Below are 16,981 nucleotides of genomic sequence, written 5' to 3' on the forward strand. Positions count from 1 at the left end.
ACACACTACCAGGGTGTACATGCAAAACTAGCCCAAGTCTTTTTTTTTTCAAGCCCAGGTGCATCTATTCCTACACAACCCGGCAAAAAATCTTTAGTTTATGTTTTATTGTTATTACATAGATTATGAATTCGTAGATTAATTATCTTTTTGAAGAAACGAACCACAGTAGATCAAATTATGACTATAACGAGTCTGACACAAGTGCACATAGGTCACCTTCTCTCCACCACTTACAGCAGGTGATACGACTTCGCCATTGGGATCAAGTGGTGGTGGGCGTAATCTTTGGTTTACCTCGTTGAAGCCTACTTGGCCTCTCCATGAAAATTACAGATGAGCCAACTCAGACGTCTCTCTTCCTTCTTCTTACACCTCTCTCTCTCTCTCTCTCTCTCACACACACACACACACACACTCACACACAGCAAACCTTTCCTCAAACCATCCTACAGTGTTCACCAAATAAAGTAAAGGACGAATGACTCCTCCCACCTGATATGAAACTCATAAACGTTTCAGTCCCATCCACTAATCAAATACTTTGGCATCTCCCAACTTTCTTTGTTGGCTTGTAATAACTTGGGAGAAATATTTTGCATCAATTTGCTACGGAATCTACTGCAGCCTGAATTAAAAAAAGTTCAGCAGTCAGGGCTGCAGCCTGCAGGCGATCTGCTATGTAGAGTTGACTAATTAAATGGCTTTGATATTAACATTCCTCCAGAAAAGTCTAGGTTGCTAAGAAATAGTAGATATATCATCCAAATGCAGTCTTTCTCCATTTTTAGGAGTGAGAATAAATTCTCTCTCTCTCTCTCTGTCTCAAAGAGGGAGAGGTTGATCCTCTCGATCAATGGAGTGTGATAGCTGAGGTGGCCAAATATAGATAAACCTAACCTTATCAACCTCTCCTCCCTTCACTGTCGTACCTAAAGAGACAAAAAAAAAGAACAAGTTAAACTTGACTTACTTGTTAACCCTTATCTCTCTCCTTCTCCCTTCAACAACTAGAAAAAAAAAAGAGAAGAATTATGATTCTCTTACTTGGTTTGTCCCTATTTTAATTTATTCTGCGTACTTTAAATTTAAGCATTCAAACTCTCTATAAAACATTGACTTTTATATTTTATCTTCTCAACTGAAACACTTGGATGGACCCAAAACATAAATTTAATTTAAATAAATAAAATTTTATATTTTTAAATAAAGATGTGCATAGTAGAATTTGAATTCATAACTTTTAATTGTGATATCATATTAATTCATCAACTATTCTAAAAAGTTAAGTTTTTAAAATAGTTAGTGAGTTAATAATTCAGACTAAATTGTAACTACTAATCAACTGTTAGCTGGAACATAAAAAGACTTTACTCATAAATAAATATAGTATAATTTAAAGATGATAAGAGTAGTTTCATCATTTTGTAATATCCATGACGAAAAATATTCAGGCTAATACTTTTAGGCGAAATATCTAATAATTGTAATTTAATTTGGATTCTATAAAAAAAATGAGTTAAGAGCTTAAATCATTGGGGAATAAACTATAATTTGCCCCCAAAATATATTATCACCTACAACCGTTAACTACACAAATTTCTTGCAATCTTCCTATATGGTTCAAAGTTTTTGTTTCGATTTATTCTGATTCAAATCCAATAGGAAAAAAAAGAAAAATTTCGGTGGAAGGAGATCTAATTTAAAAAATATATAATCCAAGTTCGAAATTCCTATCAATAGTTAAAGCTTGAGACAATCTGCACCAAGTTCCCCATGCATGCATCCTTTTCTAGAGACCATACATATAAATACACATACGCATACAAATACACACATAGGTGTGTTATTCCATTTTAAAGAGTACTTACGATCGAGTATCAATTGGCAATCCAAGTAGCAAGAGCATATTATAATATATGGTCCTGCTTGTAGTTGAAGTTTGCTCGGGCATGTGGGTATTCTATATATTTGGGTTTAGTTTATTTGATGTCCATCATGTGTGATCTGCTCTCATTTGCCTTGGTTTTGAAGCAATCTATACATCCTCCTTCCTCATGCCAAAAAGGATCATCATTTCAGCACACCCCCCAACCCCATGTGAGCTCTTCTTATACCTCTCTCTCTCTCTCTCTCTCTCTCTCTCCTCTAATTTATATTTTTTTAGAGTAATTCCATTTTACTACATGCAAGAAGAATTTAAGTATAAGTTGTGGGTCATCAGCTAGAGGTGTAGATTCCACACAACACACACTTGCACACACACACACACACACATATATATATATAGATGTACTGAGTTTTATTAATGTCTTGTGATCAGTTTTGGCTCTTTGGGTGTGTGCAGTAACAGCTGTGGAGGCCGTTTCTTTGCTTTTGCTTTACTAACCCCAACCCTAAATACACTCAAAGGTAGCGAGACTTCATCCCTCTTTCTCTCTCTAACCTCCTTGATGGACACATCTCAATCTAGTGTAGGTTTAAAGGTGTTTCGTGTGTGTTTTATGGACCTTTTCCTTTTCCTCATGGGCTTCGGTTAAAGTAGATATGGAATTCTGGTCTCTTCTTTGAAATGGCTGGAAGATGTTTTAATTTTTATAGCTCAACACCTCTCTCTCTCTCTCTCTCTCTCTCTCTCTCTCTCTACTTCTTCCATCTGGGTCTCTCTTAATGTAGGATTTTAAGCAGAAGTATATATATGTTCTTTTTCTTTGCTTCATGTCTTCCCATAGTGCACCAAGATTGGTAATCGAGATTGCATGGTTTCAGAGATATGAAGGTTGTTGAAAGCCCATGAAGCAGACATGAACAGGAGTCACATAGACGCAGTCAGCAGCAGTAACCTCATCGATGCGAAGCTCGAAGAACATCGGATGTGCGAATCCAAGCAGTGCCCAAGCTGTGGCCATGAACTCCACAGGAAACCAGTAAGGAAATAATTATGCATCATATGAGAGTTTTAATAATTATAAAGTATATATTTTGTAATTCTTTTTTTTTTTATAAGATGAGAGTTAAGATTGTATATTTCATGCTATGTACTGCATGCAGGACTGGGTTGGGCTACCTGCAGGAGTAAAGTTTGATCCCACTGACCAAGAATTGATAGAGCACCTTGAGGCTAAGGTTAGATCAGGAGATGACCAATCCAAATCCCACCCTCTGATAGATGAGTTCATACCCACAATTGAAGGAGAAGATGGCATCTGCTATACCCATCCAGAAAAATTACCAGGTAATCATAATTAGAACACACTACTTCCTCCTCTCTTTTTTCCTTTTTTATAAATTAAGGACTAAATTTGACTGAGTGGATGCATGTATAATTCCATGCTCAATCATCTCACCTCAAGTTTAATTTACTTCTCTGTCCCTGTCTCTATCAGATGATATGTGTTCTTGAGAAGTTTCCAAATGAGATATATTTTTCCCACCTATCAAAGGGTTGGTTTAACCTATGAAGGTGGTTGCATCTGACAAGGAAAAAACTGAAGCTCTACTCCAATTGGTCACACCTAACTTTGCATGCTAATTTCTATCTTTTTCCAATGCATTAATCTTTAATTATTCCAGGTGTGACAAGGGATGGGCTTAGTAAGCACTTCTTCCACAGGCCATCCAAGGCCTACACCACTGGCACAAGGAAGAGGAGGAAGATCCAAACAGAGTGTGATCTCCAGAGAGGAGAGACAAGGTGGCATAAGACAGGCAAGACAAGGCCTGTCATGGTGAACGGCAAGCAGAAAGGGTGCAAAAAGATACTGGTTCTGTACACGAACTTTGGGAAGCACAGGAAGCCTGAGAAGACCAACTGGGTCATGCACCAATACCATCTTGGAGAGCTGGAGGAGGAGAAGGAAGGGGAGCTGGTGGTCTCTAAGATATTTTATCAAACACAACCAAGGCAGTGCAATTTGTCAGATAGGAGTGCAGCAGCGGCGGCGGCGGCAGCAGCAGCAGCAGCAGTCGCAGTCGCAGTAGCAACTACTGTGGAGGGAGTGGAGAATAGGAGAGATAGTGGAAGTGGGAGTTGCTCTTCTAAAGAGGTGATAAGCCAAAGAGATGAGCTCTCTTCTGGGTACAGTGCTGCTATCGAGATGCAGCAGCACATGAAGGGTGATAGCTTCAGCTTTGCTCCGTTTAGGAAAAGCTTTGATGAGGTAAGTTTCTACGAACCCAGCTAGTCTTTTTGTCTGTTGGGGGGAGTATCAAATTTTGTAGATAAGACCTTATATTCTTTTTATTTCTAGGATGGTCCTTCTATTCTCTTGTAATTTATTTGTGGTTAACACTGACTCCAAAGAAAATTAGGAAGGAAATTAATGGTGTTTCTGGTCTTATGTACAAAAACTTCCATGGAATATGAAATGGTGCATGGTGAAGTCGTATATATATATATATATCATTTACACGGGAGAGAAGTTCAATGCATGAATATGAAATATGAACAGTACATAATCTACTAGTCAACTCCAGCCTCTTTCTTCAGAATGATCAAATCACTTTATTCAACTCCAAGGATTAATTATCGACAAACTAAATAGATCCCCGGAACAACACGGAATGGATTGGATTGGATTGAGTTGAGACTGCCATGCATGCAGGTGGGCATAGGAGAGATGGCATCCAAGGCAAGAGATGGTGGACATGAGGAGCATGATCAGCACTACCACAGGCCATCGCATCAGCATCACATGAACCAGGAGCACCAGCACCGGCCGGTGAATCCGAATGCGGCGTTCCACATGAGCAGGCCGACGGACCCCATCTCCACCATAATCTCGCCTCCTCCCCTTCACCAGACATCGATGGTTCTCGACGACCCGTACCATGTGTCGGGTTTGCTTCTTCGAGCTGATAAGTTTCAGGTATATACTAGATTGTGCCGTAGCTAGATTTGGTTATTTTGCACACTATGAAAATATTAGATGTATTATTATTAGTCTCGTTCTCTAAAATCTTTGAGGTTTTGAAGGACATGGCGATAATGAGAACATATATATTGATTTAGGTCAATTTGTTTATTTTGGGGGGAAACTATACAAGGCCTTTCTTATTAATATGTCATTAAATATGTGAGCTTAGAACAATGCCTCAAATGATAATAATTCATTTCTCTTTTTTTTCTCGCTAAATAAAATAAGATCAATGATTGTTAGGTTATTAGCAGGACATGGTTTAGATTCTTTACTTTTTAATTTTTTTTCATTTGTTCTTAGTAACATTTGTATTTCCTAATTTCTTCTTTTTATGAAAAAAATTCGTGGAAGCAGCCGCAGCAACAACAACAACAGCAGCAGAAGCTTGACCATAGATCTAACTCTGGCTTGGAAGAGATGATAATGGGCTGCACTTCAGCAGGCGCAAAAGGAGTAAGTGTTGCTCCCTAAACCTAGAATGGATTTTCCCTCACTCTCTTCTGAAGAAAAAAGAAAGAAAAGATAGAGAGAACGATTCAAAATTCCTCATATTTTACCAAATTAATGCAACATAAGTAGCTTTGCACTTTCTTCCATATAGTGTGGCTTTTGGCTTGTCACAGTTACCTGACTCTACAACAAGCAATGCTACGACAGGAAAAGAAAAGTGACAGATAGAAGTCTTCTTTTCCTCGAGATAATTTCACATAGGGGGAGAGTCAAGAAGCAAAGTGGATAACTTCAATTAAAACCTAGCATTTACCTTCCTATGCAATTCCCTGCAACAAGTGTATCATAAGTAACTGTACTACTTGGTAAGTTTGAAAGAGACAAAAGGGTAGTTTAGTTTTATTGGCTTACGTTCTTAGTTAGACAAAGCGAGCTGTACAGAAGAAAGGATTAAATTTTAGACTGGAGGTGGGGCCATCTGGTTTCATAAGAGGAGAACATTTCTGAAGCAAAGCAACAATTTGTATCCTTTCCCTTCCATTTGCATCCTTTACTTATTCTATTGATCCTATCTAGCTTTCTTAGCATGCCAACAAAATTAGGATCTAGAGAGAGAGAGAGACTTTCTTGACCCTTTCATGAGCAAATACACAAACAAGACCAGCCTTTCTTTCCTTTTGAATTCACATGGATGAAATTAAACACTAAGGTTATTCCCTGTAGGTTGTTTTCCTTTTAGACTGGTTTGATATAGAATATGTATCTTTTATGCTCTTTTGTGAACAAGAGAAAGAAAAAGTAAAAGGAGGGTTTTCTGTTTGAGTGGTGATACTAATATAAACATATGTTAAACACTTCTTATTTTCTCTCTAGCATCTCTTGTTTCAATATTATGGCTGCAGTTTTTGATGTTTATTAGTGAGACCCTTGTAAAATTTTGCTCACTAAAGTTGAATTCTTAAGATAAAGGGAAAGTAAATAAATATATTATTGAACTATCTCAACCATGCACATTCCTTGAAAGAAATTTGGTATATTTTTTCTTCTTAAGTTTAGTTATTTTTTCACCTGAACTAAATCCTTTACAACTCTTTGCATGCTCTTCCAGGAACCCTCTATTCCACACTCCCAAGAGACAGAATGGCAGTACTCATACTGGTCATCTGACAACCCAAATCATCATGGGTAATAACAAAGGAGGTGAAAACCAAGAAAAACTAACAGAACACCATCATTCTTAGCATCATCAATACTTAGACTTACACTGGAGTTGTTTATTTCAAGGAGGAGCAGCAAATTGCACAACAAAAGGTTGCTTCTCCCTTCTCTTCATCCAATGAGAATGGATAAGTAACGAGATGGAAGGCCCATCTACTAAGATTTAGGTGCCGTATATAATCCAAGGTGAATCAAAGAGACAAAGGTATTGGTGGAAAGAAAAAGAGAGTGAAAAAAAAGAGAAAGAGAGGAGATGAGAGGCATAAAAAGAAAAAGAAAGGTGGTGTTGTTGCTGACAGTAGAAGGGAAGGGAAGGCAAAAATGCCTTGAGGCAATCAACTTTGCATTGAAATCAGCACTGCCATCACCTCATCATCCCCATCATAACTTTTAATTAGTATAATTTATGTTTCTTGTGTAATAATTGATATATATCAGTAATCAGTTATGTGCTATATTATTCTTTATTCTGCTTTTCTTTTCTGTATGCTAGACAAAGTGAAATACGAACATAAAGTGGAAACAAAGAAGGGTTTCCTACTAAGATGCTGCAATGTTACCTATCATTGTTCTGTTTGCCAAAATGTATTGGAGACTTGGATCACTGAAGAATAAATTGGCATTTCAACTAATTATATTGCCCTAGAATTGCTTCTATTTACTTTGTTGTCTTAAAGTACTATAGGGTAACTGGGTAACTGCTATCTCTTATGCCAAACTTAATTAATGTTTGGCATGGCTATTTGCATGACTATTGAGAGATATACAACTCTCATGTTACTTGGTGTTATTGAATGCAAAATCCCTTTTTTTTTTCTAATGCCATTAATTCTTGTCCAAACAGTACGAGCAAATAGAAATTTGTCTAGATAAAAAAAAAAAATCTAAGCTGTGCATCCAAGAAGTTTCTTTGACTTAGCTTTTACCTACTTTAATGAATAGATAATGTATATATATATTCTCTCTCTAAGCTAGTTATATATGTTGTTTTTGACTCGTAGATTGTAGAATACGAAATGTATTACAATTCTCCCATATTGATCCCTCTCAAAATACATTAGCATTTGACGTGAGAAAGACAAAAATATAAATATTTTCTATTCCGCCGTATTTTTAACCATGGATAATTATAAGTACTGTAACAATTAATGCTGATGAGGGAGAGAGAGAGTGAGAACGTGCATGCTTTTGCTCCATTTATCGCTTTGACGTGCATGTTGGTAGCCTTACAGAACCTTCTGTGTAGTTTCATGAGGATTTTCTTTTCTTTTAAGAACTCATTGGCAGATTCATCTCTAGACTAAAGAGAATATGGGATTAGTTTTATATATTGACCTAAGAAGAATCTGAAGGGTCTTTTGCCAAATGTACGCTTTAGCATTGCATGAACCTAGCTGGATAGTTCTAAACAACAAAAGATAGGCACATTAAAAAAACAAAATTCAAAACATAATTGTCCCTTTATTCCCTACCTGATATTCCTCTTATCCTTATCTGTAGACCAAGATATTCAACCCCCATGAGAAATCATTGTACCAAGACAATTGCACCCGCCAAGAGAGATACTTCATATTGCTCTCCAATGCACGTCCAAAAGGCTTATTTGTAATTTTTGATGCAACTGAGAATCCTTGTACCAAGACCATGCTTTTGGTTCCGAGTGGGCATCGAATGGAATAGAATGTAATCAACCAACTTTAGTAAAGTTGGCAAGGCTAATAAGATTGCGAGTAGATTCTAACCCTAAGTAATTATTGCAGAGACACTATTTTGGTGGTTTGATAGCTTCGCTCAACTGTTTGGCTCAGCAGTGCAACGGCTTAAAGGAGCAGCATGATTTAGACCAACATTCGACGACACATAGAGCTTAAAACATAAACTAAATATTTTAGTATGTTAGCTAAAATTTGTTGGAGAATAAGTGTATTTGTATGTGGGAAGGGTTAGTCCTTTGTCCAATCTCATATCTAGTATTTAAACTTTTAAATAGTTAAAAAAAAATAAAACATAATTTACTATGCTTATGTTGGTCCCTTTCGAGAGTAGAGAGAGAAAAAAGAGTGTGATTGTGGCGCTGAACAATTCGTCTAAGTAAATTTTGACGTCTATTAGACGTGTACTAACGTATTAATATTGATCGCACATATTCGATACCTCCAATAATACAGAGGATAGTAGAATTTAAGTAATTATAATTAGAGCCGTCAAATAAACAGAATTGATTATTAGCACATATTGAACCGCCCGGCTTGACCGACAATCATGAGATTGGCAACACCGAATCTCAATCCGATAAAGAGGCTAAAAGCTTATATATGATCAATCTCTTGTTCTTTAATTGTGGAAGATCTTGGATTCTCTTCTAAATAGTCTTCAAAAGGGATGGGGTTAGTCTTGTTAGGCTCCATTAATATTCTGATTCGGTTCCATAAAGAAGCTGCAAGAGGAATTGGGTAGTGACAGGGAGAATTGGAGAACATGGGCTCTCTATCTTTCTCTCTCTCTCTCTCTCTCTCTCTCTCTCTCTCTCTCTCTCTCTCTCTCTCTCTCTCTTTTAGGATTCTCGCAAATTACAGTGAGTTGCTACTCTGTTTCATTTAACGGTCCTCTATCTTTATTCATAGGAAGTTTTATAAATAACACCTTGCATTTTTGTCTTATTGTCGTCCTTGCCCTGGCTTTTGGATCTTTGTAATAAATGTGAAGAACTAGTATAGTTGGTGACCCACATTTTGAAAAGAATAGTGTTCGCAAAATTGAACGAGTCTCCTGTGACTTATGAGCCAATACACTACACTGGGCCTGGAATGCTTAGTCCAGCAAAAGCCCCTTTGATAGCATATCAAGGCTTAGCTACATTATGGTTGGTCCATAACATGGATGGCCCATGCACCAATGTAGAGTAAGGAAATCAATAATCGTCGACACCCTGCAAATTTTGAAGTTGTCTAGCCCGGTTTGCTTTGGGTTTAGGGACCCTAAACAAGTTTAGTAACTAAATACTAAAATAACTTTATTTTTCTTAATTAAGTTCAGTCCTCAATAAATAATTAAATAATAAAATATAAATTTTATTATTCTATTAATTTGATTCTAGTTTTATCTTTTGACATGACTTACATCTATGGGTGACGTCAATCTTATATTTTTTTTCTTTTCTTTTCTCTTCTCTCTTCTGTCTTTCAAAATAGTCAAATATTTATATTATAAATATTATGTTCTCGAAAACTTTAAAAATAAAATAAAATTTATAGGAAAATAGTGTAAGTAATTTGAGCAGATAAAATATAATTATTTTTTAGATATTTTTACTAAAAATATTATTTAATAAAAAAATTATATAAAATAAAAGCAACTCGTCGGTTATTAAAAGGGGTGTAAAATGTTATTTTGTAAGTTTAAAAATAAATTTGCGGGGTTAAAGTTAACTAAATTGGCTAAATCACGAGCTTAAAAGACAGTAAAGTTTAGTTCGCTAGCTTACAAAATCAGTCATCAAATGTTGTTCTGCGGGCTTAAAAATAAATTTGCGGGACTAAGATTAACTAAATTGGTTGATTTGTGAACTTAGAAGTCAGCAAAAACTAGTTAACTGGCTTATAAAAGAAGCCATCAAATATTATTTTGGGGGCTTAATCGCTTATAGTATGTTAAGTTTGTGAACTTGATTTGCGGGCTTATATAAGACGCAAAACAATAAATACATCTCTCAGCAAATTGCTATTATAGACAACAAATAAGTCAGCAAATAATTTAAAAATTATACTTAAACACGCAAGTGACTATTATAAACATCACATATTCATTTTTAAGCCTGCAAATATATCTCTTATATTCATTTAAGCCTGCAAATATATCTCTCATATTTATTTAAACCTGCAAATTATATTTAAATCCACAAATAATTTAAACATTATACTTAAGCCCACAAATAAGTATTATAGACACCACATATTATTTATAAATTATAATAATGACTATCATGGTTACATGCTAAGAGTAATTTTATCCATCAAATTTATATCTCATCCATTTTCCTCCAAAATCAATATTTTTTCACTTTTTTCACATCACATCACAAATAATAAATATACTCTTAAACACGAAATTATAATTTAAGGAATGAGACTAACAAATCTAAGGTCTAATAATTAACCTTTCATTCATCGTAGCAAGAAGAACGTCTTTTTTTGACTCTTCATTTATGTCCTCATTTCGGAATGTACGGTAGAGATTGCTTCAATGCAAAGACAGGGAGAAAAAAACAAAGGAGAACGATTTGATCCTACTCCTTCCTAATTTTACCTCGTCAATCACGTTTATTTTATTTTATTTGCAACTTAGTCCAAGTCTAAAATGAATGAAACCTTTCTCAAATCAAACCACAGCTGGAGGATGATCTTAGACTCGTTCATTTATTTTACACCTCTGAAATATTTCTTTCATTATCTGTCTGTTTAATTTTTTTTATTAAAAAAATTACATTACTTTCACGTGTTTTATTTATAATAAAGGCTATTTTACTCTCTCTCTCTCTCTTTTTTTTAAAAGTTGATAGTTAGAAAATTAATTTATTATTGTCCATTAACATCTTTAGAAAGAGAGAGATATTAAATATATTTTTTTTAAATGGAAATACATTAAAAATCACTCACCATTATTATAAAAAGTTAGCGTTTAATTCTTTATCAATCAGTTTGATGAAGATCTAACGGTCAAGATCTTTAAGGGTATAATAGGAATGAAAGATATTATCGGTTCAATAGGTAATTTTTTTTAGATATATAATCTTACACATTATTTTTTGACAATAATATTATCTTAATATTTTATTAAGTAAAAGACATATATATCATTAACTAAGAGTAATGTATATATATCAAAATAAGGGTATTGATATCTTTTATAATTAACTTCATAAAAATTTAATTACATTTTTTCTTTTTGATTATTTTTGATTATTTACATATATCTCCTATTAGTTTAAGATTAGTTTAAATTAAATTTTAATAGATAGAGATAGAGAATTATATTTAAATTAAAGTTTATCTCCAAATAATCAAATTTAAATTATTTAATATTAAATGATATCTCCTATAATTAAGACATAATTATATTTAAGAGAGAAATCTTGATGGAAGAAAAACAAATGTGTAGTCGTAAAGTTAATTGTTTATCAATTAGTTTGATGAAGATGTAATGGTTAAGATCTTCAAGGGTATAATAAAAAAGTTGGGAAGTTAGGCACACGTAATTAAATCTTCTTAACTAATATACTCTTTTTCTTACATAACGTGGTTTTAGAATCTGGTATGAAAACTGACTATTATAGCCGTTGGATTAAGATTATAATTTTTAAAAATGCATTGAAGTATTTGCCAAAAATAGCTCAACCGAAAAATTACCATTCGAGGTACACCCATATCTAAGAGTTTTGTTATAATTAGCAAGCAAATCAATAGCCTAATTACAAAATATATATTTTTATGAAGCTTTATGTTGGCCATATAAATCTAGCTTTTCTAATCTACTCAACTGTTAGGAACTATTACCATCTCAATGGTTTAAGAGAAATACATACAATTTGATTGTGGACCAGGGTGAAGTAAGATGAGGGGACTTTGTAGTCCAATATGCCTAACAGGAAAACCGTGATCAAAGCTCTCAGCCGGGCTTTCGATTTTTCACGATGACTCTCTCCTTCATGTAGCATGAGTAAAAGTGTTATAAAAAAGGGAGAATTTCTTTTTAACCCTCTAAACTATCACCAATTTTCAGGATGACTTCTTGAACATTTTTGGTACAGATTAACTTTTGAATTATCATAAATATCTCACCCTTGACGCCACTGACAAAATATTTGAATTGACCAAATTTCCCTTCCACTTATAATGACGGAATAATGACAAGATAATTAAGTAGATTAGCTACTATTAAATATTTTAATTATTTTTTAAATTCCTTCATTGCCCTTAATCCTCATTTCTCCCAACCCGTGAACCATTTCTCCCCCCTTCCTAGTGAAACCCTTTTCCTCTCCCTTGTCATATTCCTACCTAAACCCTAGAAATGACCATCAATGACCTCCCTTCGCTCCACTCCTCCCTCTCCTCCATCTATGCCACCATGTCCCTCTCCAAGTGTGAGGGCCTTCACTGCTAGCTCAAGAACTACCAACTCCTTGCTAGCATCTGGTACCACGACCTCTTCATCTGCCAGCTCCAGGCACTTTGCGCTTGTCGCCCATCCATTGCCACTCTCCTCGTTGCCAAGAGCTATATGAGCTTGATGACTTCACGGCTATAGCCAGAGAGGATTGAGATGAAAGCCTAGGTGGTCGATTCATAAACAATGTGGCCTTCCTCGCATTTGTCAATGACCGACGAAGACAGGGTTAGTCGAGGCTACAGTTAGGTCAGGAGGTCTCGGAAAGAAGAAGGGTCTCTCGGATTTGGAGATGGTAAATATTAGTTTCTTGAGATATTTGGAGAGAGAGAGGGCTCGGAGAAGAGGGTGACGACGACGCTGGGCTTAAAGAGGAGGGTGACGGGAAGGAAGATGAGGGTGGTAATGAGCTATGTACACAAGAGGGGTCAAAATCAGTTGAGGAGGAGGGATATTTTTGTCCACCTAAAATTTCATCTTGACTTGCACATACTTGCAAGTTTAAAATTGTCATATATTTGGCATTAATTTTATACTAGGTGTAACTAATTTTATACTAGATAAAAACTGTCATATATTTGGCATCAAATGAACAATATCTACGGTGTCATATATTAATATATTGAGAAAAAAACCTCATCATTTCATTGGTCAAAATTCTACCAAATCCCCATATAGCATTATAGCCTATCAATAATTGCAAAGTTACAGATATCCTAAATAAATTAATTGATTAAAAAATCGCACCAAGTGCTTCCAAGTTCTAATCTTCAGTTCTAGATCTTCTTCCTCGCTTCCCCTTCCATTTCCAAGGAGGGAGAGAGAGAGAGGAATAACTTAATAAATTATTAGGGGTTGAGTTTTCTTCAACTTCCAATGCGACCCTCCCAATCCCTCTTCCTCCCCTTCTTCCTCCTCTTCCTCACCCCCACCTCCACATCTACTTCCACATCTGCCACAGCCGATTCCCTCCTTCGGATCGTCCCCGAGGAGACGGCCGCCGTCTCCGATGGCGACGGAGACGACGTCTCCTGCGACAGCTGGAGGCTTTCCGTGGAGACCAACAACGCTGGATCCTGGAAGACTATCCCGGAGAAATGCCTCGGGTACGTGGAGGCGTACATAAACGGAGAACGGTACACGTCGGACTCTGATGTGATCAGAACCGATGCATTGGCGTTCGCCCGGTCGGTGGAGGTCGCCGGAGATGGGAAGGATGTTTGGATCTTTGACGTTGATGAGACGTTGCTATCTAATGTTCCATATTACGCCGACAATAAATACGGGTAACCTTTGTCGCTACCAATTCCTCCTCTTTGCTCTTTAGTACTTGTAGATTAAATGGGTTGAGGAAAAAGGTGTTACCTTTTTGTGGATTATGTGTCAAATTCATGTGGCTAACTCTCTATCTACTCGTCATTAACGGCATAAGAAGAAACCATTCAGTAACTAGCCAGTGGAATAAGTTTTCGGGTTTAGTTACTCGCATACTCTTTCGGTCTTTATTTCGGATTACAAGGCTGGAGGGGCAGCGGTTCCGATTTCTAGACAGTTTAATTAGGGGATTAGCTGCTGGTAGAAATTAAATGTGATATATTTGGTTGTGGGTTTTGATGAATGTACGTGGACATCATTATACAGAAGTGGCGTGCTCTTTTGTGAAAGTAATTGCTAATTTTATAGATTTAGCTCGGATTTTGCATATAGAAATAAACTTCATGCTTTGGGAAATTTCTAGATTAGAAGTATTCAATGAGACTTCATTCAACGAATGGGTAAATGTGGCGAGGGCACCAGCACTATCAGCAAGCTTTAAGCTGTGTGAGGAACTCATAGATCTTGGGTTCCATTTGGTCCTCTTGACTGGTCGAACTGAGCCTCAGCGGAATGTCACGGAAGCGAATCTCTCCTTTGCCGGATATCATTCCTGGACAAAGCTCATATTGAGGTATCTACCTTTACTCCTACTTTCATAATTGAGGTATCTAGCTTTACTCCTACTTTCATAATTTTTCCCTATTACTTCTAATCTCAATCCTATTACACCGATTGATTGGATAAATTGCTTCATACCAAGCTGGTGATTGTGCTGAACAGATGAATCATAAGATACATATTCATAGATTGGTTCCAGATTTGTGCTATAGTGCCAGGAATATTTATTAATTTAGCTGAATTTGATTCACAAAGATATTTTATTTTTCTTTCTATTTGCAAGTTTATGTCCAAGGAATTCTCTCCTCTCCTATATCCTTGCATCTTGAAACTCGTTGAAATTGTTTCCATATTAAGAACAACTATGGTTTGCTGTTATTCTTATAGAAGAACTTACCTGAAAACTTGGCAGTGTATCCAAGTTGTTGGAGCAAGACAATATCTCTAGAATTTTCATTCAAAAGATTCTTAGATAAAAATCTAGATGATATGCTGCTTTTATTTTCATCATCTTGCAACACAAGATCATGCAAACCACGTTCCAAGATGTTATGTAGGTGCAGAAAGTGTGAAGATGCACGAGGAGCCAGACAAAGCTCCTTCAGTATGAACCTAGAACACCACACAAGTACTTAATTGAATTGCTCAAAGATTGGTCTTGATCTTCCATTCCTCTTATTCATCTAGGATTATTGATTCCTCACAGCTCAAATGGTACTTTACATGTGTGATTTTTGAATGGCTTCAGAAGTTAAGGCCTTGCCGTCACAAAATTTGCAAGTTCGATCTTTTTACTGTAACTAATTTTGATCTTAAAGGAACTGTAACAGTTGCTTATATATGATGCACAATAATATAGAATGAGCTAGACTCCTTTTACTGCAATGTGGTTCCAAACTTTGTATGCAAAATCAAGGATAGGGCTTTGAATTGACGATGCATCCTATTGGTTGTGTTCTAGAGCTAATATGATTTTGCTTATTTATGTCTTTTCTACCCATTAAGTTACATAAGTGAATTCCAGCAATTGTGCTAGACATATGTTCATTTTTTTTCAATCATATTTTTGTCACCCGTCATTTCATCCTTTATCATTTACTCTCCTTGAGAATCTGTGATGATATATTACTAATGCCTTTTTCTTTCTTCCAGTTAGCTATAGTCTTACAATGTAACTAGTTCAGTTTTGGAATAGTGCCTTGAAATCCATTCTAGCAATACAATAAGATATACAGTATGATCATGTGATATGTGAAATACACTTAGTTGTTGGTGGATTTTTTGAGTTTTTACTCATTGATGATAATTTGCGTTGAGACAGGGAAGCCTCTGATATTGGCAAGCCTGCTGTAGTTTATAAAGCGGAGAAGCGAGCGATGTTAGAAGCTCAAGGATACAGGATTCATGGCAACTCTGGGGATCAATGGAGTGACTTGTTGGGTTTACCAATGGCCATAAGATCTTTCAAGCTCCCAAATCCCATGTACTTTGTTGGTTGATGTGAGCCATAAGACGGCCAAATGTATGTTTGATGTTTCTCAGCACTTTCAGAACCTGTTCATTCTGAAGCTGTAGTATTTTCAATAAAAAGATCCATTCTAGGCAATTTATTTTCTGCATAGTAATTGAGGTGATGTTATGTTGTTCAATTCTCTAAAACTTCTGTCTACTTAGATCTTTCTATCCGCAGGTTCCAGAATCTGGTAGTGATCCAAAATTTCCTCTAATAACCAGATAATTTCTACGCAAAATATGTGAAAATTTTACCTCTATATAAAGATTAACTATGCGTTCTATGCCTTATCAATTAATTACCCAAATTTCATACCGTCATGCCTGTATGGTTAGATTTAAGCTGCTTTATAACATGAGGAAAATTGGAAAAAAAAGGAAGAAAAAAGATATCCGACACTGGAGCTGCATTAGTAGAGGACATAGAAATCCAACATTTTAAAGACGTGAGAGAAAGCCTATGCACAGATCACATCTCTCAAGAACTTATTTCGCAAATCCATGCAGAAGGTTTGCAGTAAGATGTCATCAGAGCAGGAGCATCTCAATGAGCTACTACTGTTGCTGCAGCTTCTACACCACTATCATCTTCCTCTTCTACTTCTTTTGGGTCTTCATAGTTAGGATCATTGGCATCCACTGCTCCCTTCTCCATTGCAACATCCTCTGCTTCGCCGTAGCCATGGCCGCCGGCCCACGTGAACTTTCCCCCATGCCCGCCTTTTTTCGGCTCGCCGTTCATCCCGGTGCCCGATCGCCGATCCTTGCGGCCTCCCTGCTCG

At 36.1% G+C, this 16,981-nt stretch overlaps 2 protein-coding genes across 12 annotated transcripts; both read left to right on the top strand.

Annotated features, from left to right (window-relative positions):
• The first annotated feature begins 1,995 nt into the window (after positions 1 to 1,995).
• Positions 1,996 to 7,219, top strand: LOC140782939 (NAC domain-containing protein 75-like). 11 transcript variants are annotated; one of them, XM_073129837.1, is made up of 9 exons: positions 1,996 to 2,100; positions 2,348 to 2,412; positions 2,770 to 2,927; positions 3,052 to 3,235; positions 3,574 to 4,160; positions 4,605 to 4,868; positions 5,274 to 5,372; positions 6,478 to 6,569; positions 6,654 to 7,219. In XM_073129837.1, exons 3-8 carry the CDS (start codon positions 2,805 to 2,807, stop codon positions 6,556 to 6,558), a joined length of 1,338 nt encoding a protein of 445 aa, XP_072985938.1. In that variant the 5' UTR covers positions 1,996 to 2,100; positions 2,348 to 2,412; positions 2,770 to 2,804; the 3' UTR covers positions 6,559 to 6,569; positions 6,654 to 7,219. The 11 variants fall into 11 exon arrangements, with proteins under 11 accessions (XP_072985938.1, XP_072985941.1, XP_072985931.1 ...); XM_073129840.1 differs by having other exon boundaries at positions 6,663 to 7,127; XM_073129836.1 differs by having other exon boundaries at positions 2,015 to 2,100; positions 2,324 to 2,412.
• Positions 7,220 to 13,459: 6,240 nt separating this feature from the next.
• LOC140782940 (acid phosphatase 1-like) lies at positions 13,460 to 16,293 on the top strand. The gene is made up of 3 exons (XM_073129842.1): positions 13,460 to 14,038; positions 14,491 to 14,700; positions 16,009 to 16,293. The coding sequence occupies exons 1-3, from the start codon at positions 13,629 to 13,631 to the stop codon at positions 16,184 to 16,186; spliced, it is 798 nt and encodes a 265-aa protein (XP_072985943.1). The 5' UTR covers positions 13,460 to 13,628; the 3' UTR covers positions 16,187 to 16,293.
• The last annotated feature ends 688 nt before the right edge of the window (positions 16,294 to 16,981 follow it).

This window comes from Typha latifolia, chromosome 2 (genome assembly GCF_019914945.1).
Source record: "Typha latifolia isolate L0001 chromosome 2, TyphaL0001v2, whole genome shotgun sequence".
NCBI classification, from domain to species: domain Eukaryota; kingdom Viridiplantae; phylum Streptophyta; class Magnoliopsida; order Poales; family Typhaceae; genus Typha; species Typha latifolia.